At 45.4% G+C, this 22,993-nt stretch overlaps 1 protein-coding gene across 3 annotated transcripts in view; it reads right to left on the bottom strand.

Annotated features, from left to right (window-relative positions):
- Fndc3b (fibronectin type III domain containing 3B) overlaps positions 1 to 22,993 on the bottom strand; it is a 299,935-nt gene that overhangs the window by 114,395 nt on the left and 162,547 nt on the right. For all 3 annotated transcript variants that reach the window (XM_057756973.1, XM_057756974.1, XM_057756975.1), the window contains 2 exons: positions 12,311 to 12,554; positions 9,132 to 9,422 (listed from right to left, as the gene is read on the bottom strand). In XM_057756973.1, the coding sequence (XP_057612956.1) occupies positions 9,132 to 9,422; positions 12,311 to 12,554 (535 nt within the window). The remainder of the gene's footprint in view (positions 1 to 9,131; positions 9,423 to 12,310; positions 12,555 to 22,993) is intronic.

Genomic DNA, 22,993 nt, shown 5'->3' with positions numbered 1-22,993 from the left:
CCGAAATGGGCTATGACATCATCTAAATGCTGCTCTGATCAGTGTCCAAGAAAGGAAAATAACATAGGTCTGCAGAGCTTGGTGCTACGTGTGGGGGAAACTCCACCAACTCTGCCCTCACACTTCCATGAACACCGACTTGCAGAGGAAAAGCAGAGGAGTTCTTGTATGTTGTACCTCTGTTTGAAATCTGTGAGGCTCTAAGCATGACATAATGGGTTAAGATCCAGAAACTGACATAGAAAAACATCAGTGTCTTGCCTGTTAAGAGATTGTGCCAGGCTGTGGGGGCACACACCTTTAATCCCAGCACTTAGGGGACAGAGGCAGGCGGATCTCTGTGAGTTTGAGGCCAGCTTGCCTGCTGGTCTACAGAGGGAGTTCCAGGACAGCTAGGGATACATAGTGAAACCCTGACGCAAAAAAAAAAAAAAAAAAAAAAAAAAAGTTACATGGTTAACATCTTTAAAATTTTACACTGTAACAAAATACAGAGAGGAGAGAAGGCTAAGGCAAAGGGACCTAGCAACTTTACAAGGACAGCAACTGGCTACTGAGTTTGGGCCGCCAGTCTGCTCTTTGTGGAGCTTTTAAGTTTGTCTTCATAGCAGTGAAGCTAGCACACCAGTAATGGTGGGGGATGGGCATGCTGCGGTCTTACAGAATCCCTCACAGTTTGGATATAGTTTGGTCCCTCTAGGACCTCACAGAAGAATGCCCAGTCAGGAAGTTCACATCTGAGCATCACTGTCTGTCTCTCAGTCTTCTTCCCCATCCCACAAAGACTAGGCCCTGTGTCAGCTGGGCCCTCACCACAGCCTGCCCGAGGCTGCCCAGGCTGAGGGGCTGGAGCTGGCTGCCAATACAAGACAGAGATGGAAGTGGTGGTGCCAGCGCTGTTTCCCGCTGAGGAGAAAGCTTTTAGCTCTGCTCCAGGGATGCACACTGTCCTCCAAAAGACTAAAAGCTATTTGGGCTTGTTCAGACTATTTTCACTTTCCAGACTCTACTTGGCAGAACAAATGGGTGAATTCCAGGGACCTGAGCTCACTTTGAATGCTTTTTCATGTTTTCTTGGTATCTTTGCCATGTTCAAGATTTACAGGAGGCAGAAGGCAAGCAAACACTCTGGATTTCCATCAGCGACAGAGGTATGCATGAAACACTCTGAAAAGTTACAGTACCAATGCAGAGGGGGCAGTTAATCTCCTCCCTCCTCGTCTTTCATGTGTGTGGGGGGTACGTGCGTGTATGCACATCCACATGTGCAGAGGCTGCCCAAAGTTGGTGTCTTCCTCAGTCACTCTCCATCTTATATCCTGAAGAAAGTGTTTCCCAGTTGAACTCAGAGGTCACTGGTTCGCTAGCCTAGCAAGTACTCTTGGGAAACTATCACCTCCATTACAATGCTGAGATTAAAGATGGCAGCCACACCTGCCTGCTTTCTCACATGGTGTCTGCACTCAGATTTGGGCAGCAAGAGCCTTATCCACTGAGCCATTTCTCCAGCACTCGATTTTCTTATTACGAGGAAGTCAACTTGCATGGTAATTTGGGGTAAAAAGACCCCTCCCCTCCATGTGGCTTGTGTGTGCCCTGTGTGTGCGCGCGCGTGCACGCGTGAGTTCCAGTTTAAGGCATACTCTCTCGAGGCATCCCAGGCTAGTCGGCCATCACCTCCTGGAGAGTCCCCCATTTCCACCTCCAGGTGCGTGTTACTATGCTGAGAGTTAAATAGGTTCTGAAAACTTGAGGACAGGTGCTCACACTTGCTTAGCCTCTGAGCCATGTTCCCAGGCAAGTACACTATCTGAGCAGTGACTGCAAAATATAGGAAGAGAAAAAGATGTCAAGGAGGACCACCCCAGTAAATGCCTGAAATCTAAGCAGTAGATAACGGGGTGTACTGTGGGGGTAGAAGTCACTGCTGAAGGAGGAAGGTCAGGAATAACACCCTCCTCCTTGGTGTTCATGTTACCTCAGAAGCCAGGAGTCTCTGTCTGTCTCTCTCTAATGGAATCTGCTCTGAAGCGTACCTGAGTCTTTGGATTGTTATTTATTCCAATGGTCAAATGCTGAAACGAGGCCTGTGTCTGACTCCTCTGTTTGGAATTCTTACCATTGTGACTTCTCCAGAGGTCACAGTGTCAGCTGCCACTTCTCTCTTAGCAACACCGAAGGATTTCTCCACCATGAATGCATCATTCCACAGAGTACATTTCAACTGAAACCATGAATTTTAACCTGATGCCTCTCACCTACTTCCTTACCCTCGCCACTCTGAATGATGATCAAACTTCGATGGCGTTTACCAAGCCACTGTCTGTCCAGCTACAGTGCTGACCATCACTTGGAGTTCCCACTGAGCACAGGGCAGACAAGGGTGGGTGATCACTGGGAGTGCAAAGCCAGCCTGGTCTATGTATTGAGTTCCAGGCCCATCAGAGCTACAGAAGAAGAGACACTGTCTCAAAAAAGAAAAAAGGAAAATAACAGTGTTGTCTGAAAGAAAGAATCTGGGCACTGACAGGAACCAACGCTAACACATCTGGTTATCACACACACCAGATGTCAGAAGTGTGGAGGCAACGCATGAGGCGCCAGCCTCCCTCCTGGGCCGTGGATGAGCAAAGCTGCCGGGACAGCAACTGCACACCCCACTCTGCTCTGCCACATGGGAGATAACCACTCTTGGAGTCTCCCGCCATCTCTCTCCCTGCCTCCTCCCCACACAGCTGTGCTCAGGGTTAATGGGACTGTTCTGGAGTAGATCTTCATCAACACTTTTAGGTTTTGTTTGGCTTTGGTTGTATTTTTGGATTTTGTTTTGTTTTTTGCTTTTTTCAAGACAAGGTTTCTCAGTTTAACTGCCCTGGATGGAACTCACTCTACAGACCAGGCTAGCCTAGAATTCACAAGAGATCCACCTGCCTCTGTCTCCCGAGTGCTGGGATTAAAGGCTGCGCCACCACCACCCGGCTTTATTTTGTTTTCTATTTGAGATTTATTTACTTTTACTTTTCTTTCATTTGTATGGGTTTTGCCTCATGTATATCTATCTGTGCACTGCATGCATGCACTGTCCATACCAGCAGTGAGAAGGAATGAGATCCTTAGAACTGGAGTCACAGACCTGAGAGAGCCACCAGGCAGGTGGCTGCCGACCAAGCCTGGGTCCTCTAAATAGCAGCCAATGTTCTTAACCACTGAGCCATCTCTTCAGCCCAAAGCTTCCTCTCCTTAACTCTTAATTTACATAATCCTTCCTAGGTTTACCCAAGCAGATCCCCTTACTTTGGAAGGACAGCACAACTCTGGCTGGGAACCGCTCCCTTTGAGGAACTGCTTACTATGTTAATACACTGTGCTTTGGTTTCTGTTGTGAACTGAATGGGAAAAAATGAGACTTACTCTCACTGAGGAGTGAGGTCACGACTGTTTCGGCAGGGCACTGGCCTCAGAGCAGGCCCAAGGCCCTTGTTCTTACACACAATCTGCATGTAAAAACAAAACGTTTCTACTCTTATTCTTGAAGATCTATATTCAACATACAGGCACCAATCTAAAATTCAACTTCCAGGAGAAGAATAGAAGATGGGAAGCAATGTAATCCTGTGCTCTTTGTTTTTACTAACTTATCTGCTACCTAACCCCTGGTGGAGAGAGGCTTCACACCGACCTATCTGCTACCTAACCCCTGGAGGAGAGAGGCTTCACACCGACCTATCTGCTACCTAACCCCTGGAGGAGAGAGGCTTCACACTGACATAACACCTTGAGGTGAGAGGCTTACACTAACATATCTTCTACCCAACATCTTGAGAAGGGAGGCTTCACAGAGAAGGGATTTCTGAGCTGGTTCTGGAAGAAATGAGTTGGAATTTACTAGATAGAGGACCTGGAAAAACAGGGCAGGAAAAGCCCATGAAACGCTGAATGGGATGGGACAAGCAGCAGGCTGTCTGGTGGGACCTCTCAGGATCCACAGAGGAGACTGCACTTCAGGCAATTTAGACTCTGCAGACAATGGGGGTGCCTCAGGGGCTCAGGAGGAAATCGCATGCTCAGATCTACAGTCAGAACTATTGCCATAACATGAGAATAGGAGAACCACGGCTCTTAAGATGCGAGGTGTCCTTTTCTGAAGGGCTCTTAAGAAACAGAAGGAGGCAGGGGAATCTTGAATGGAGCTTAAAAGCACAGAGCATATGAGGAAAGAGGTTTCAGAGTTCCTTCTTCCCACACTGAGGCCATGAGATGCTCATGAGTTGTACGGAGTCTACCACTGGCCCCGGGTACTGGGGCACCTCTCCACCCCAGTGGCAATCTCTCTCAGGACCACCTAGAAGCAAGTTTCAGGGCAGTGGTCCAAATTCAGGGTAAACACTCATAAGACAACAAAGGTGCAAGCTAAGGAGCCTGTCTGACTTACAGAAGAAACACAAAGGAGGGGATTTGTTTTGTTTTGTTTTTTCCCACTTACGAGTTTATTAGAGGGGGAAAGTGCACACAGGCCTGGGAAAAATGGTAAACAGAGAGAGAGAGGGAGAGAGGGGGCAGAGAGGGAGAAAGGGAGAGAGGCTGCCTCTCCGAGTGGGGGACAGAAAGAGCAAAGATGGTATGTCCAGCTCTTATTTATTTATTTATTTATTAAAGATTTCTGCCAAAGGAGGGGATTTGAAGAAGAAAAGCGGGCTGAGATGTAGCTCAGTTGGTAGAGTGCTTGCCTGGGAAGCATGAGGATCTGAGTTCAATACCCAGCATCCCACAAAACAGGATGGGGTGCTTATCTGTAACCTTTGTATTTATGGGGGGGGAGATCAGGAATTTGAGAAAGGAGGTTGTAGGGAACGAGAAGGTCATCAGAGAAGATGGAAGGACACTTGCCTAGATGAAATAACAAGTCCCACACATGTGAGAAAAATGAATCCTCAAGCCCTAAGGGCTATCATTTCATTAAGGTGTCAAAAACTGAGTTAGGTTAATTTTAAATATTCAATCATGGGAATTAAAATGTTCATTGTACAAATAAGGACACAGAAATTTGGGGAATGCTAAAGGAAAATCATTCATGAGTGACAAGGAAGCCTAGCATGTTTGATACTGAAGTCCCAACCCTTCTCAGCCCATGGCCTATCTTCAGCTCCAGAGGATGGCAAGGGAGCAAGAATGCTGACCATCGCTGAAGGCGTGATAGGGTTTGGACTACTTGGCTAGAGACGAAGTCAAAGACAGGAGGACAGATACATGAGCTCAGAGTGCTCTTTGACAGTTTAGCAATTAGTTCCAGGAAGAGGGACCAGCCCTGTGGCTGCACCTGTTCAAAGAGAAGCTTGCTCTGGGAAACAACGGCACTCAGAGCTCAGAGTCATTTACAACTGTGTGAAGAGGCAGCGGATCTACTATGTGGTGAGCACAGGACTGGGGAGGTGGAAACAGACCAAAGCTGCTCCGGACCCTTCCGTGCTGTGTGAACTTCTGCTCATCCTTCACCTTACCATAGCTGCTCTGCCTTGGCTGGGCCCTGGCCCAGTACGGGGGCTCCGGGGAGAGAGCACAGAACCAAAAATCACTGAGAAGATTCTGATGTGAATAAGATCCAGGTATCTCTGGCTCAAGGTTTTATTTGTGCTTCGGAAGAAGTTAACTGACAACCAGGACTTACTTTTTTTTTTTTTTTAATGGCTGTCAGTCACAACCATGTGTCTTCATGGCAATGTCAGCTTCTTACTCTTTTTAGGTAGTTAGTTTTATTATACAAATTACATGAATTGAAAGTTCACTAATCCTCTCTCCAGTTCTAAAACTGAAATGGGTCTCAAGCAAGCTTGGGCGTAAAGCCTACCACGGAGCTGCACCCTCGTCCCTATGGTTGTTCACTGTAAGCAGCAAACAGGTAGATGACTAATGCCGACTCCCCCCCAAAATGAGAAACTTCCGAAGCAATGAGACTGGACTCCTCTGGAAATGCAAACGACACAGCAGAAGCAGAATATGGGAAGCCACCACAAGCCCCGTGCTGGGAGAGAGGACAGGTCCTGCTCCTGAGCAGAGCAGACATGTAGATGCTAACGGTGTATCTGCGGCTGACCGCTAACTAGGTGGGGGGCGAGATACCCGCTGAGCCATCTTGCCAGCCCTGTGATTTTTATTTCCTAATTAAACCATGTGGAGAGAAGGACCAAGCGATTCTGGAGGCCAAAGCTAACATAATGAGCGACGGGTCATGGAGAGAGCAGCCTGATCTCATTCTGCCTCTATTCCTTGTGAAATGCTGGGTTCTTTGGGTCGAAAGCAAATGTGAGCTCACCACCATCTTAACAAACAACTGCTTTCTATCCGCCACCCAGGCCACACGCTCCCCAACAATTCCACCCTCTTTCTATACACCACCCAGGCCACATGCTCCCCAACAATTCCACCCTCTTTCTCTCATACGGCGTAAAACATGAAATGCCCAGAGACCCGGGAATGCTCATGAGTATTCCGTGGAGACGCCAACACATCGGCAGTTCTTCCACAGGGCGCTGATGCCGACACAGAGCAGAGAGCACACTTGGCGCATGCGCTGCGAGATAACTGCACACAGAGGAAGTTGTGCGTCGACAAAGGGAATCTGCAGCTGCGCTGCGTTCTGCACTAACTTCAACACCACTTCATCCAATCAACCCTCCTCTTTCATCTTTGCCTATGATCTTTCGCTTGAATCTACTTTCCTTGCTTCTGTTCTAAGTACCTATATCACTTCTTGCAAATCTAGACAACATGAACATTCCCTTTTCACATTTGGGTGAAAAAATCTTCCTTTGAATAATCTATACTTGTGTGTGTGTGTGTGTGTGTGTGTGAGAGAGAGAGAGAGAGAGACAGAGACAGAGACAGAGAGACAGAGACAGAGAGTGAGAGAATAATTCTCTTCTTTGGTTGAAATCAAGTATTGTTAATAAAATATCCCTTCTTATATTTAATTTGACACATTATTTCACAAGCATAATCAAATAATGTGTCAATTAGGACATAAAATAGTTTAAAATAGGAAAACCAATTCTAAACAGCAACTGTAGCATGATTTGATTGAGTTATTTTAACACGTGGTATGAACCTAAAATCCACAAAACATGGGCGAATGAGCTGGGAAGACAGTTGTGCCCTGGAACACTCAAACACGTCTGAGCAACACAGGAAGCCCCAGGCCTCAGAGGACAGAGTACTTCACAGACCAGATGCAGCACCTCCACTTAGGAGCTGTGTAAAAGGTTCTCAACTTGGAGTCTCTTTCACACGCCATCTGTTTGTGTTTTGATTCATAACTGCCCACGTGCAATGACCGCAGGACTCAGCGACAATGCACAAGATGCTAAGGAGAACATGAAAAGGATTCACACCACCCTCACGGGCTGTCTCAGCACTGTGCTCTTGAGACATGACGGCTTCTCAATAGCGAAGGGCCTACAGGGAACTCCACCTCCCAGCCTGCCCTCTGTTTACAGGTGCCCATCTTCAGACATGCAGACACACACATCTTCTGCCCTTTCCCGTCACAAATGTCGTCACAGCCACAGTCACTGGTTTATGGACATAAGGAATTGGACTAGAGAGAAGACAGTGCAATGGTTCTCAACCTGTGGGTCTCGGCCCCTTGGTTGGGGACAACCTTTTCACAGGGGTCACCTAAGACCACTGGAAAACAGATATTCACATTACAATTGATAACAGGAGCAAAATTATAGTTAAGAAGTAGCAATGAAAATAAATTTATGGCTGGGGATCAGCACAACATGAAGAGCTGCACTCAGGGACGCAGCATGAGGAAGGGGGAGAACCACTGGCTTAGAGGACATCCTGCCTGCTGTGCAAGCATGAGGATGCGAATCTGAATTCAAGAGCCAGGCATGGACACACGCAAACCTGCACACATGTACACACACATGCACACTCACATACACTCACATGTACGCACACATGCACACCCGCACATACTCTCACACACACCCGCACACACTCACATGTACGCACATCCCCACCCACTCACACGCACGCACGCACACTCCCACACACTCACATGTACGCACTCCGCTAACACGAGTGCCATGGAGTATGGGACAGAAGGATCACTGGGGCTTCTTGGATGCCGGCCTGGCTCCAGGTTTAAGGAAAGACCCTGCCTGAAAGGAATAAGGTGGAGAGAACAAGCCAAGCACTCAGTACCCTCCTCTGGACTCTGTAGTGCACTTAGAGAAGCAATCACAGACATGAGCACATATACCATACACACCACGTTCACATATACACAGTCTCACACACACACACACACACACACACATCCACACAATGGGCTGGGCCAAATTATCTAAGTCTGAGATTTGTTCATCTTTGCTTGCTAGTATTTATTTAGATTTATAAATTCATAGAGTTGTCAAAATGTTAACTGTTATTTTATTTATATCTTGCATGTCTACATGTTTTTCAGCCATATATGCACATGTCTAATACGTCTTTCAGCCTTCTATATACCTATTAAAAAGGCTGTTTTTTTCCTCTTGTTGCAATAAAAATGATTACCTCTAAATTTCACCTAAAATATAAATAAAGATAAGCATGCCCTGCCCCCAACCCCAAAGATCTATCTCCACAAGATTAACCTACAAAGTACACATGCCTTCTGAGCGGCTGTCTCTGCTCATGGTGAGCCTAACCCTGCTGTCTCTTTGGTCTGGGAATGGGGAGAAGATGCCAGTGGACATTCAGGGACACCGCTGTCTGAAGCTGAACAGGGGTGCACTCCTGCCATGCATGGCCAGCATCACTACAACATAGCACAACTGTAGCTGTTTTCACGAGGGATTAGAGTTAGGACATGCTTGCTAGAAAGACATTCAGACTGATATCTTCCATATCTGTCAATGCAGCATGAAGCAGCAGAAGGTGGCCAATGTGAAAACAATTCCCAACACTGTTTCTGAGACGAAGTGTGATGAAAAATTCACATAAATAAGTAACACTACAGTAGTCTTTCCTTATTAAGAGAGGGATAAGGCTGACTCAACTGTTCCCAGGAAAAACCATCCATCATGAGATCAAGTTCCCCTGCAACAGACGGAGCCCTGAAAATGCCCATGTCTCCACACTACCTTGCAAGTCCGAATCACTGGACTTTGGGCTGCTTCTGGCTCTTCGCTCCGTCTTTTTGATCCCAGGTCCACCTCCGCTTCCACCTCCCACGCCTCCACTGCTTCCAGCGCTGTGGCCCTTCCCGTAGCCATTGTACACTGTCGCACAGCTGCTCTTGTAGATGGTGGAAGGCGGGCTGTTGAGACGGTTCTGGCGGTCAATCTGGCGGTCCTTCAGCTTTTTGTGCGGTGGCTTGCTGTACTGGTCTTCTCGCGTGATGTAGCTCGACATTCCATAAAGTGGGATAATTTCTAGAATGAATGTGTGTGACAAACACGAGCTCAGTCGGCATTGACCACAGTGAGTGATGAAAAAGGTCAAGTAACCTGACCCCTGAGAAAGCAATGCACACAACTACTGCACACATTACAAAACATACTTAGACAATGCGGACACAGCACACGTTCATAGGATCTGCATTCCTTCCCAATTAGTCAAGGTATCATCAGTTATTAAACACAACCCAGTGTACTTACAACTTCCCATAAATTATGGAGAAAGAAGAAGACAAGGTTATCCCCAAAGACTTCATTGGCTGGTGAATATATAACTAAATCTGACCCTGCCTTTCTTGTCTTCAGCAGATGCAACACAGAGAAGAAATGAAATACCCCTTTACATGTATACACAGACTCATAACATTTAAAGTATGACTATTCTTAGAGATACAACCATGTTTCTATTGAAAAGCACAGAGTTAGCATGATATAAAAAGATATTTGGGGTATATCATTTTTTCATGTGAGTACCACATGTGTGTGCAGATAGCATGGAGGCCAGAATCCATGCTGGACCACCTAGAACTGGATGCCGAGGAGGGAGCTGGGCACCAAACACTGGTCCTCTGCAGGCTGGGGAGGTGCTCTATACCACTGGGCCCCCTCTCCAGCTCCAGGACATGTCACACATGGTATTTTTAAATTATATTTTGGCATCAACAGTAAATGACAACATATAACATAGATGCCATTTCCTTATCTCTTTCAGGAATAAAATAGCTTCTCAAATATACAGTAACTATAAATCATATGTCATTGTGGGCATAAAAAAAGAGGACTACCCATAATTTCTAGATATGAGCGTCCTAAAGCCAGAGAGTGCTGAGCAGAAACACACAGGAAACTACATAATTTAACTAATTATAAAAGTACCACTTCGGTTCTTCAGAGGGAAAACCCCACTGTTCATGTCCTGTCTGTTCACAAAGCTTACTTACAAGACAGCCAGTGTGGACTAGAGAATGCCAGACACCAGTACAGCCATATTTAGAAAAAAAAATGTGTTTAAATTAACTATGCTAACATATGTCAGAAGCTGGCAACTGTCCTAAACGGCACAAGCATTATACTTGAGAGTTAAAAGTAGGCACTGTGCATACTCATATAAGAACCATTTAAGACAGGGTAAGAATTTTCTAGACGTTCATGGTTCCAGGAGTTAATGTTTAATTGCCTTGAGGTATACACACTGAGAAATCAGGAGAGGAAGCCCCACAGATGTTTCTGTGATATGAAGACTTTATCGCCATCTTTAACTGAAGCTAGACAGCACCCTCATTGTGTTGCTGTTCTGCGTTACTCTGATGAACTTAGATCAAAGCACACCGTGAAATAAGTGGCAGCGCTGACTTAGTTCTAATGATGTCTGAAATCATAGTTTTACCTTGCCTAAGGTTTTAGAGCCATGGCTTATCCAAGAGTAACTGCCAGGCACCCTAGAGGGCATCATCAGACTGTGAGTCAGCAACTGGGACTCTGCAGGACGTCAGGGAGGTCCCAGCCCACCAGACGTGCTGACAAACTCTCAGCATTCCACATGGACTATGACAAAGCACTAAACACCTCTTCACACACTAATTAACTGAGTGAGCTGGTACGTGCCTACAATCTCAACACCTGGCTGGCAGAGGCAGGAGGACTGCTGGGAGCTTATAACTCCATAGTGAGACCATGTCTAAAAAAAGTTCACAATTTTTTTCTAAATGTCTTCATAACATGCTTGATTGGGGGGGGGGGAGCTTATGCCATTAAGAAATAGAGATCAAATTAGTAAATGATTGATGTGGGTGGGGATATTTACCTCGTGTTTGGCTGTGACCTGCCTACACCCCTTTATGAAAGCATGTTAAACTTCCTCTGATTAACTACCAAAACAAACAAAATAATCAGATTTCATTCCCAAGTCACAATAGGATATTTAATTAAGATACTCATCTCAGATTTCTCTTTTGTTCATAATAATAGAAAGACAATCGACAATGCGAGCTGCACAGACAGGAGAACATGGGTAAGAGCGTTGCTGTGGTAAAAGCACAGGGGAAACTTGCTCCAAACCTGTGGAGAGGAGGAGGGATTCCTCTGAACTAACAGAACACACGTTTAAAGAGGCAAATGCTCCAATCAGAGTGAGAGGAGCCTTTGCAAAGTCCTACAGCTTTTGCAAAGTCTCATTTCGCCCTCCCTCTTCTCTGGCCGCCGAGAGTCCAATCAGACAGTCACAGCTTCAGACTAAATCCACACCAGAACTTTGAAAGACACAATGCCGAGAACTCGGAGACTCTCTTCCTTTCAGTGTAAGTATTTGCCTAACAACCAGAGACACTGTGGTCAAGGTAATGGCTAGTCTCAAACTCAAACCAGCTGCGGGACAGCCTCACCAGCAGCAAGATGACTGCTGAGTTCTGCCAAGATACATCTTTCAGAAAACCCACAGAATATGGAGACTTCACAATCTTCTGACATTTGAAATGGGGCAAAAATCATTTCAATTTCCCTTCTACTGACAGACGATGGTGATGCCAAGGAAATAATGGGGCCCAGCTCTGCCTGAGGCCACTGTTAGATAAACACTCATCAACAGGAACACAGGGCAGATGGCTGCCTCACTTTCAGAATAAAGAGGAGCTATCCTACTCCTTGTTCTTGGTGGGGCAAAAGCAAAAAAGAGCTGTGACCCAACCAAGTCAAAGGACTCATATAAGACAGAATCCAAGACAAAGGAAGCCTGGGGACGGCCAGTGCAGTTTTGTACCAGTTAGGTCTCTTTCTACCTTGCTTATCCACAGGAGACGAAGCGAGGAGGCCACACAAGTTACTGCAGTGTACCCAGTTTCCACAGATGCCAGCTGTAACGGACTCACCTTGCTCACTATATATTGTCGGGGGGAGGTGGTGCTGGGGGAAGAACTGCGGTGGCATATCTCCCGGAACGGTGACAGGCGGATAATAAGCCGTGTGCGAGTTCTGAAGGAAGTGTGGGTGGTGACTCAGATAAGGGGGCAGGTGATGGGTTGGAGACATGGCTGAGGGGTAGCTTGGTGGGTAACACTCAGGAGACTGGGGTGTGACCACCACCCGGCGGACTCCAGTACTGTCTTCAATCACCTAAGGACGGAGACAAAAGGACTGGATGTAATACAGATTATTAACAATCATACCCATGGATACTATCGAAAGTATTAATAAATCCCCTGCTAATTATACAATGGAACTAGTTACTTCCCCATTAATTAAACGATTCCAACTCCATGAAACATTTAGCAAAGATCTTGCTAGTAAGTCTTGGATTATCATAAAATGTTTACGGTCATAACACTTTTACTGGACAAGTAACTGAGCATGTGTATAAACCAATGCTAGGATTAACTTTGTATATAACCATAAACTCAATGGGTTTGCAGGAAGAGATTCTATGGGTCATGCAAGAACGCTTCTAGGGCTGGGCTTCTAGACCTAGCTGAGAACATCTAGCCTATTTCCGCTTTAGTACACACAGGTCCGCGGATATTAAAAAAGCAAACCATGGGAAATACACTAAAGTATCATTTACCTAGACTAAGGATGAGGAAAAAAAAAATAAAGGGATTCTGACCAACGAATAACTTACGCAATCGCCAATCAGGATGGTCAAAGGTGTACCTAGTTGTCCTGATTTCACTAAGAGCTCTGTCAGACGAGACCTTTCAGGACAACCTATCCTGGTCAACCTCCCACTTAGGCAAGTAGGGAAGAACAACGTGAGAGAGCTAATGGTACCTGGCCAGTGCTGAGCTACCATTCTAACCCCAACTATCCTGATATAACCCAGGGAAGGATGTAGCCCATGTAACAGGTACCACCACTATGGCCAGCAGAGCCATGAGCCAAGGAAGGGAAATCACGAAATGTCAGCATCGCAGAAGGCTACAGGGGCTCTAATAGAACCACAAGGCTGAAGGCTATGGCTCAGTTGTAAAGGAAGAGGCCTGGCTGATTAAATTAAAGAAAAACAGGATATATACACACTCATGTACACACTGTTAAACTGGAATCCAGGACCAGGCTCGCAAATACTTGAGTGAATCAATTATTTAAGAAAATGAGGCACACATTCTGACAGGCTTTATTTTTGGTTTCTTTTTTTTTTTTAATGCTTGAATTTGAATCTCTGTATTAAAATAGATTTTTGCATTGCATCTCAGGAAGTTGCTAAGAGGACAAAATAATTTGTGTCTAACAACAAAAACATACCCTATGCTTAGTTTCATGAAAAATAACAACAAAAAAATAACAACAAAAGAGTATTGCTAAAGTATTGGTGAGTCTCTCAGTGTGTAGTCTACATGTTAGTGCACTAAGTAATTCTGACTTGAATTAACAGGCACTGGCCAGTGTTTAAGAATACAGGAGGTTGGAGAGATAGCTGAATGGTTATAAGAGCACTTGCTGCTCTTGCAGAGGACCCAGGTTTATTTTCCAGCATCCTCATGGCTGTTCATAAGAGCCTAGACTCGAGCTCCAGGGATTAGATGCCGTCTTTGGACCCCGTGGACACCTGCATACACAAGTCACACATAAACACACACAGGCTCACATACGTGCACATAAATTACAAGAAACTTTGCAAACACTAATATCCCATTACAGTCAACATGCACTCCCGGAAACTGAGGCTCTGACTCACTCCCCGCTAGCACCCAGGGCAACCCTTCCTGTCCTTACAGTTCTGAATGAAGCTACCCACTTCCGGGGCATGGGCCGCTAATCATATCACGTTACTTCTGACCATGCAACTGGAATTTACAAACCCATGTGCAGGGGGTGTTTAGGCCAGGACACTGAAAAGCGCAGGCACAGACTGACAGAATCTTGTCCTCAGTCTAAAACACGGAGCACAAATGCTCTTCTCTAGAACATACTTCCTACAACTGCATGTCACATCCGTGTTGGAGATGTATCTTACCAGTAATACAAAAAACGGCTACCCCACGGCTCACTCTCCCTCTCTGCCTTCCTGCAGCTACTAGGAAAAGGGGAAGACACACAGAAGGTGCTCCATTTTCATAAAACATTCCCCAAAGTTCAAAGAAGCAAAGAACTTCCCGCAGGTCCACATTCCCTCCAGGTGCAGCCACACGGGCCTCACTGATGTAGGAAAGCTGACAGGGGCCACTTTCCACAGCAGTGACTGTAGTGAAATAATTTATTCTCAACATTTTATAATTTTCGGCTTGCTATAAGCATATTTTTTCTAAAGTTTGTCAAAAAACTAAATGACACACAGATAAAAACCTGTCTTCTTCCCACTTTTATAAGAACATTTGTCCTTAAAATATTGTTCCTAAAAATTAATAAAGTAAGAGGTTGGAGGGAGAGCTCAGAGGCTAAGAGCACTGGCTGTGCTTCCAAAGGTCCTGGATTCAATTCCTGGCACCCACTAGGTGGCTCTGTAATGAAATCTGGTGCCTTCTTCTGGTATGCAGGCAGAACACTGTATATACATAATAAAGAAATCCTTTAAGAAATAACAATAATAAAATAAATTCACTCTGAAGAGTAAATTATCTTTATCTACACACACAACAGGTTTCTAGGCAGAAAATTAAGTAGCGTTATAAAGCTGCAAACTGATGTGCATATAAGAGCTGCCGGAAGCTCTCTGTCCTCGTTATCCTGAACTTCCTGTGGTATTTGTGATACCTGCATGCGCATCTATAATAAGACACTTTCAAAAACCTGTTCTTACCCAAAACAGACCTGTCTTTCATCCTCCCAAAATGAAGTATTAATTTTAAAGTAAGAATAAAAAACCAAAACGACATAATGACAATTTGCCTGCTGCTGTTTTATAGCACAAATTATAGCACACTTTACTTATCAAACTCAGCTATGAACTCAACCTAAGGAAATTATTCTCAGGTTTCCCTAAAGAATAATGCAACTTCAGAAATGGTGGCAATATTATCTTTTGTTTAATAAAAGTAATTGTCATATATATACATATATATATATATATTTCTAGTAGGAGAAATAAAACATCTGAGAAATTCAGTTCAAAATACTCAAGGCAACAAAATATACCTTCACTCTCCATACTTAATTATTGGAAAAAACAAACTTATTTCCTTTTGTGGGTGAATGAAATTACAGCAATGTCCGGAGGCAGACAAATCACATATTCAATTCCCCAGTGACTTCCTGACACATACCGCTGATAACCACTGAATATTCAAAGGTGAGGAGAAAAGTGACCTGGGTTCTAATAAGTGCCATTACAAAAGCCCAAATACAATGATTTCGGAAATCAATGGTTCTACAGAAGTGCCACTCACATCCCTGGGGAAGCAGAGAACTCTGGGAAAGGTGGATGTGTGCTCTGTCTCTGTCTCCTCCCCTCAGATGGCCACCTACTGTGAGCTGCACTGTGCACCCGACCAACACCCTCTCTTGACTCCTGTGCTCAAGTGTTCCTGTTCAGGATGAGCCTCAGACCAGACCGTGTGTGCAGGTAGACGCTAACCCAGAGTGAGATTAAGCACCATGGCAGACCCTATGACGCCACCTAGCAAATACACTCACTTACAGGGCAGAAACAGAGGCCTTAGAAAGTGTTCTGCCATCTTGGACTTTTAGCCTCCAGCAATACGGGACTTTTGGGGAAGCTTTAGTAAAAACCCATGGCACCTAGAGGAGTCTTAGGGCAGGGCGGCTGAATCCAAGCCTCCTTTACCGTAAGTCCGTAAGCCTTCCCTGCTATGAAAACAAAATGAAGTAAAACCAGGAAGTGCTCCATGCACCTTTCAAACACACAGCGTTCTTCCCTGGCCCGCCAAAGAAAGCCAACCTGACGGCCAACAGTGTCCCGATCTGATGACCATGTCTCACCCTCTGTGCCCATCTTCACCCTCTTCACCCTGCTGAGCAGGTGCCCCATCACCCGCCTCCTGAGAAGCAGCAGGTGACGGACTAGAGTCAGACGAGTGAGACAGATACCTTCTAGGAGCTGGGCATGCTTGCTGTCTTGTGCCAAAGGCAAAGAGGCCAGTAAAGTGCACCACATTAACGGGGAGCATCCGGGTCCTACTTATATAGTGTTTGAGTACAAATGACCAAAAGAACCATTAAAAACACACACACACCCCCCAAAAAACAGACTAGTCCAGAGACAACAGCTGAGGGGGTCTAGTGGAAGCAGCGTGCAGGGCGGGGGTGGAGCGTTAAGAGGGAAATTCCCAGCCCAATCCCAGCTGTCACACGGAAGCTCCCTGTGCACTGGAGACTTAGACTTGAGCTCGCTGTGTTAGACAAAGAGAGACAGAGCAGAGTGACGTTACCAAGCCGGGGGTCTTTACGATGGTCAACACATCACTTTACCATGTGACAGATTACATAGAAATTCTGAAGGCTGGTCAGTCAATAGGCAGTCAACCACTGAGAGTTAGGGCATGTGTGTTATTAAGAGACATAAGATGCTTCAAGACACAGCCAGATATACTGAGTCCCTGTAGCTGCCGTGCTTTAAGATCCTCAACCTGAAAGGAGGAAAGGACCTGGAACAGGGCACGACATGTCCCATTATAAACCTGGTCACCATTACCATCCCCCGTGCCCATCGCCTTGCTAACCCAACAATCCCGAGACATGGAGCTATAGGTGCTTAAGGGAGGTCAAGATAGCTCGCCAAACATAGAACTTTCAGGAATAAAAATCAATTTTGATTCCAAGAGTTAGAATGGGCCTTGTAAAACACATGCACAGTTTAAGTGTCTTTTCTCTTAAAATAAAAGCGTTTCACTGGACTGCTTGCTGGGAATGTGAATAAACGCCTTTGTTCTCAAAAGCTTTCCTCCTACTCCCACCAGCCTGCAAAGGTACAGAAGAAAGGCAGCTTGAAGGGCAGGAGGCAGAAAGCAAAGCCAAAGCCTGTGTCACGGTCAGGCAGGATCTAGGAGTGGACAGAGCAAAGGTTGCCCCACATCCAGCCTGGGGTAGCAGGGAACACCCTGAGCTGCACACGCAGAAGCCTGAGACAGAGTGGGAAAGGAAGGTAACTGACCATGACAATCAAAAGCAGTGGTGATGACTTCTGCAATTTATGGATCAATTTATCACTTATAGAGTGCTTGGAACAGAACCTAACTCACAGTAATATAACATGATCCTAAAGTTATATGAAAAATCTTCAGGTGAGATCAAGCAATGTAATGTGAGGCAGGTCAGGTAGTTGATAAAGTCCGTATCTAAGGCTGACTAGATACCTCACTCCATTTCTATGGGGAAAGTCAGACCACATTCATCTAACAGTTAGGGTACACCAAGGTACTTGGTACATGTAGATAGAATGATCCCGTAAGTTTCCAGTCACTCCTAAAACAGAGCAATTGCTTCAGAATTAGCACTGCTTTATGGAACAAAGGTCCTATGGTTTAACTCTTTCTGATACTAAAAGCAGCCCTTCCCAGCTATCCAGGCATGGTCATGTCCTCAGACTGTTCTATAGGTACACAGACCTAAGCCCTCTGCAGCCAATTTAATGGGTAAATAACACCTGTACCACAGTGGCCTCCCCTTCAAGTACTCATTCATGGCCACGCTGTTTGGGGGAAGAACACATAGGGGCCCTCAAGACGAAGATACTGAATCAGCAGAGGTAAGCCGGCATCTGGGTGCTCTGAAGTCCATACTACGTCTCCTCCTGCACAGTCCCAGTAGAATTTAGGGACCAGGCATCAGTGAATGGGGAAACAGAGCTGCTTTGTTTCCAGTGATGGACAGAGGCAAGACTACAAGCTCCAAATGCTTACTGTGATTCACCAAGTACTAGATCCCAAACCTTAACCAGGACCTCTCCCAAAGTAAGAGAGCACCCAGAGGACCCCCAGTTCAGAAAGCACTCTGTATTTTTCTAGCTGCTTCCTTTTCTGTTTACAGTGTTGCTAGGGATCAAGCCCATGAGCTTGCACATGTGTGCATGTATGTGCGCACATGTGTGTTCCAGGGACCAAACTCAAAGCATCACATGTGCTAGACAAGCAGTCTGCCACTGAGCTACAACCCCAGACCGTTTTCTCTAGCTTCTAAACTGTGAATGTTTATTTTCTTTGATTATGAATATACACACAATTTACAATGGTACTGGCAGCTACTTTGGCATTGTTTTATCAAACCCTACATGGTCCCATATCATAAGAGTATTATGGAAATATTAACAATATTTATGCTTCCCACAATGGCGAAGTGACTGTGCTGAACAAAGCCATGCTACACATTGTCATTGAATTTGTTTACATAGCAACAGAACCCAGTGTTATCATTGATTAAAATCTATCTGGCCATTCTATTTGGAACAGCTTGTCTTCCTATCTATAAGGTTTATATTTCATTTTTTAAAATGCTCCAGCACCATGAAAAAAAATTCCTTAGCTCACAAGGTGATTAAGAATCCATTTGGGGGCCGGGCAGTGGTAGCACACTCCTTTAATCCCAGCATTTGAGAGGCAGAGGCACGTGGACCTCTGTGAGTTCAAGGCCAGCCTGGTCTACTGAGATAGTTCCAGAACAACCAGAGCTGTTACACAGAGAAACACTGTCTCTAAAAGGCAAAACCAAAAAACAAACAACAACAACAAAAGAATCTATTTGGGACTAGTGAGATGGCTAGGCAGGTAAAGGTGCTTCAGGATGCTCGGTGGTCAAGGGTACTGGCCACTCTTCCAGAGAACCCTGCATAGATCCTCAGCAGCTGACATGGGATCTCACAATCATCTGTATCTCTAGTTTCAGAAAACATGATGCTCTCTTATGACCTCTGTGGGCACTTCATACACATGGTGCACATACAGACAAGCAGGGACACACTGGTCCACATATCTAAAAATAAATAAAACAAATCAGATATGACAAATGTGTTACTAATTTGGAAAGAGATACTATGATGACTGTGATAAAATCAAATGTTATGTGTGTGGTGTAATAAAGAAACAATTTTCTGGATGTGATGCTGTTTCAGTATCAACACTACCATGAACATCGACTGTGGCTCTTGAATGTACGTGAAAAACAGCATTCTAACCAAGAGAACAGTAAACGCCAGACGGCTGTGCCCGTGAGGGTGGCTGGGGAGACTTAATTATGCTCTCAGGTCATCATCATTGTGAAGGACAAAATAAACAGAAGAATCGCTTCATTTCCATTTAGAAGGGACTCAAGATGTCCTCAAATTCTTTCCTCCTCCTGTAAGATAGAAATGGCCCCACCTCCCAGCGAGTGTTGACAAATGCCTGTGCTATGCCAGGCACCCCCAGATAACTGGGTATCAATCCACTGATGAGCAGTAATGAAGATAACCCCCTCTATGGAGCGCCAGTGTTAAAACACAGCTGACATGAGCAGGTAAGAGCCATACAAATAAATAACTGCCTGGCACAGGCCCTCTCTGTGTATTTGCCTGCTGACCCTGTCTTCTGTAATCCCATGATGCCAGAATCACAGAAACAAGACAGAAATACGAGAGCAAATGCTGGGCAGAGAGAGGGAGAGAGGGCGCAGAGAGAAAACTGCACACCACTATGTGGCAAAGAGCCATGCTGAGCTCACTCCTTTAGCTCTGCAATTGTTCCTCATACAAAAAGGTGTAAATTAAGACTAAAACAACCCCAAATCCACTAACAGTGAACAGGGACTAACCAGGGGCTTTCTCCCTTTCAGGCGCACTCAATGCTGTGGAACAGCCCCTTCACTCCTCATAGGGCAGCATCTTCAGCAGACCCAAGGCTTGAAAGAGCCCAGTTTCCTTATAACAGCAGTCCAGAGGGCCAGGGCAGAGGGCAACCTCTACCTTCCCTTCTGCTCCTGGTTTCCACAGTGCTAATGGCAGAACAAAGCAGTGGTTTACCCACAGGCTACGGTTATAAAAAGGAGGCAATCTGGGCTAACACTTCCATATAAGCTCATTACTCTGTGACTTTATCTAATCAGTCCATGGCTTCTCTACAGGGGCTCCCATTGCTGGCCAAGTGTGGAGAATAACCAAGTAAAAATTTAATCAAAATTTTATTACATTTACTTATTTGTGTGTGCACACACACATACAAATATGTAAGCCCATGTACCACAAAGTATACGTGGATTCTAGAAGACAATTTACAGGAGTCTCCTTCTCTCATGAGGGTCCAGGGATCTAACACAGGCTGTCAGGCTCGGTGGCAAGCACTTTACCCACGGAGCCATTTTGCTGGCCCACAAATCAAATCTAATGCGTATTCCAATCTATGCTTTGCTCTGCCCAGGCTAGGGGTATCTAATTCAGTGAGTGCTGATCTGCCCAGGCTAGGGGTATCTAATTCAGTGAGTGCTGATCTGCCCAGGCTAGGGGTACCTAATTCAGTGACTACTGATCCATTCGCCAACTCCCCCAAAGGAAGTATAGAGGGAAAAAAAAAAAAAAGGATATCTCTGTTGTCAAAATAAAAAGACACTTATTCTGACCAAGGCACGATCTTTCTTATGTCAGCCATCTTGGAGAGGGGAGAGTGGCTCCCAGACCACAGCACACCCATTGGGTTTTCAACTCTTTCCATGTGCTTTTTAGATCTTTGGATCAACATGAAGCTTTCCTATGACATGTGAACAAGCCATCAAAAATTATTAGTTCATAAGGTGGAAAATGAAGTTCATGGCATATGCGTAAGACATCTTTACACACAAATTGTCCGGAAAGCTAATGGTGGAGGGGCAGGAACCACAGAACCACAGTGAATATCCAATAGAAGGAAACTGTTTCGGGTCTGTGTGGTGCACACTGAGCGAGGCAGGCCCTGCCAAACTCTGCATCTACCAGAGCAGTCCTTTTCATTATGGTGCCTGTAAGGAATGCCACACTTCTACCACACCAAGTAGGCACTCCTGTACCCAGCAAAAGAAAATGAAAAAGTTAAGTGGGAAGGGCTCATGAACAGCGCCTCTATTAATGGGTACGGTATTTCCTAATGCTCTACTAGCCCTATCTGAAATGCTGTGACCCTTTAATAATACAGTTACTCGTGTGCTGGGGACCCCAACCATGAAATTATTTTCATTGATACTTCAGAACTATAATTTTGCTACTGCTATAAATCGTAATGTAAACATCTGTGTCTAATGGCCTTCGGTGACCCCTGTGAAGGGTCATGACCCACAGGTTGAGAACCGCTGCTCTGGGTGTTTTTAGGTGAGGGCAATGCCAACAGTGACAAACAGAGGACTAAGTCCCCTTTGCAACGCTCACCCTTGACTGTCAGGTCTGGCAGGATTCGGGATCAGGAAACACTGTGAGAACAAAGCTTTGGCAAGTCTGTGAGGCAGTTTCTATATTCGGTTAGTTAAGGAAGCCCTACCCTAAACGTGGGTGGCACCACTTCACAGGGCTACTCAGTCCCAGACTGGCAAAAGAGGAGAGAAACAGCTGGCAGCAGCACAGTCATCTCTTTCTGCTTCCTGACGTGGATGTGATGTGACCAGGTGCTTCAGTCCCTGCCTTCGAGCCTCCCCTGCTATGACAGACTGCAGCGTTTGTCAAACACTTAGAAACAGAAATAGTGAACACGCCGTCTTACCCATGTGCACTTTCTAGTAGTTGAAATTTTTCTCAAATTAAAAGGTCAGGTAAATTTTTTTTCTCAAATCTTTCTAAAATCTATAATCCAATCAAAATTAAAGCATCATGCACACACCCCAAATGTGTGAAGTCCTGCTTTATCAGAGGCCATCAAGTCAAATGACAGATGCCTGGCACTCAGGGAACAGTGGTTCTTGGGTCCTTGGGGCAGTCTTTCTCTCCGAAAGAAATGCAGGCTGTGCCGCTGACAGCCCTTCCATGGTTGCTGGCCACTGTGCCTGTCAGTCTGTCCTCTCTAAGACTGTCTTCACATGACTGCATGGGCATTTAATGCATGGATTTACTGGATGTATCAATTTGCCTTTAAAGGCTTTCAGCCCTTCAACAGCAACACCAATTACTGCTACACTCAAGACGTCTTCTACCCACCTTCAGGTGCTCCTGTGGTAACACAGCTTTATCTGCTTAGCCTCCCTCAGTTTTCTTACACCAACAGACCACACACATAATTAGCAGGTGCTTGTGTTTTGGAGACACACTGCCCAGCGACACTCACACTGCCAGACAGGAGCACCTCCAGCAAGGAAGGCTCTGGCACTGACTTGTAGATGGCAGGCAAAGGAAAAGAATCCAGTATATTCAGAAATGCCTGGGCTGCAGACTGACCCTCAGGTTCCTCACATGTGGTCTGAGGTGAACACTACAGACATAACTAAACCACAGTGTGCAATGTCACGGACACTCCTACCAGCACCGCCACACCAAAAGCACCAAGGCGGCAGAGCTTTCCCCCAGCTACCATTAATTTTTGCCTTTTCATAGTGCAGTAAGTTTATCACTGTCCCCTGTCTTGTGCCACAGCTTTGTTGAATATGATTTACACAGCAGAGTCCATCCTTTGAAAGCATCTGATTTAGTAGATTTTAGCAGTCTCGAGCTTCAACAGCATCATCACTATGTACTTTCTGAA

Source organism: Chionomys nivalis, chromosome 24, assembly GCF_950005125.1.
Source record: "Chionomys nivalis chromosome 24, mChiNiv1.1, whole genome shotgun sequence".
In the NCBI taxonomy this organism is placed as follows: domain Eukaryota; kingdom Metazoa; phylum Chordata; class Mammalia; order Rodentia; family Cricetidae; genus Chionomys; species Chionomys nivalis.
This window is presented reverse-complemented; position numbering and strand designations above follow the sequence as displayed.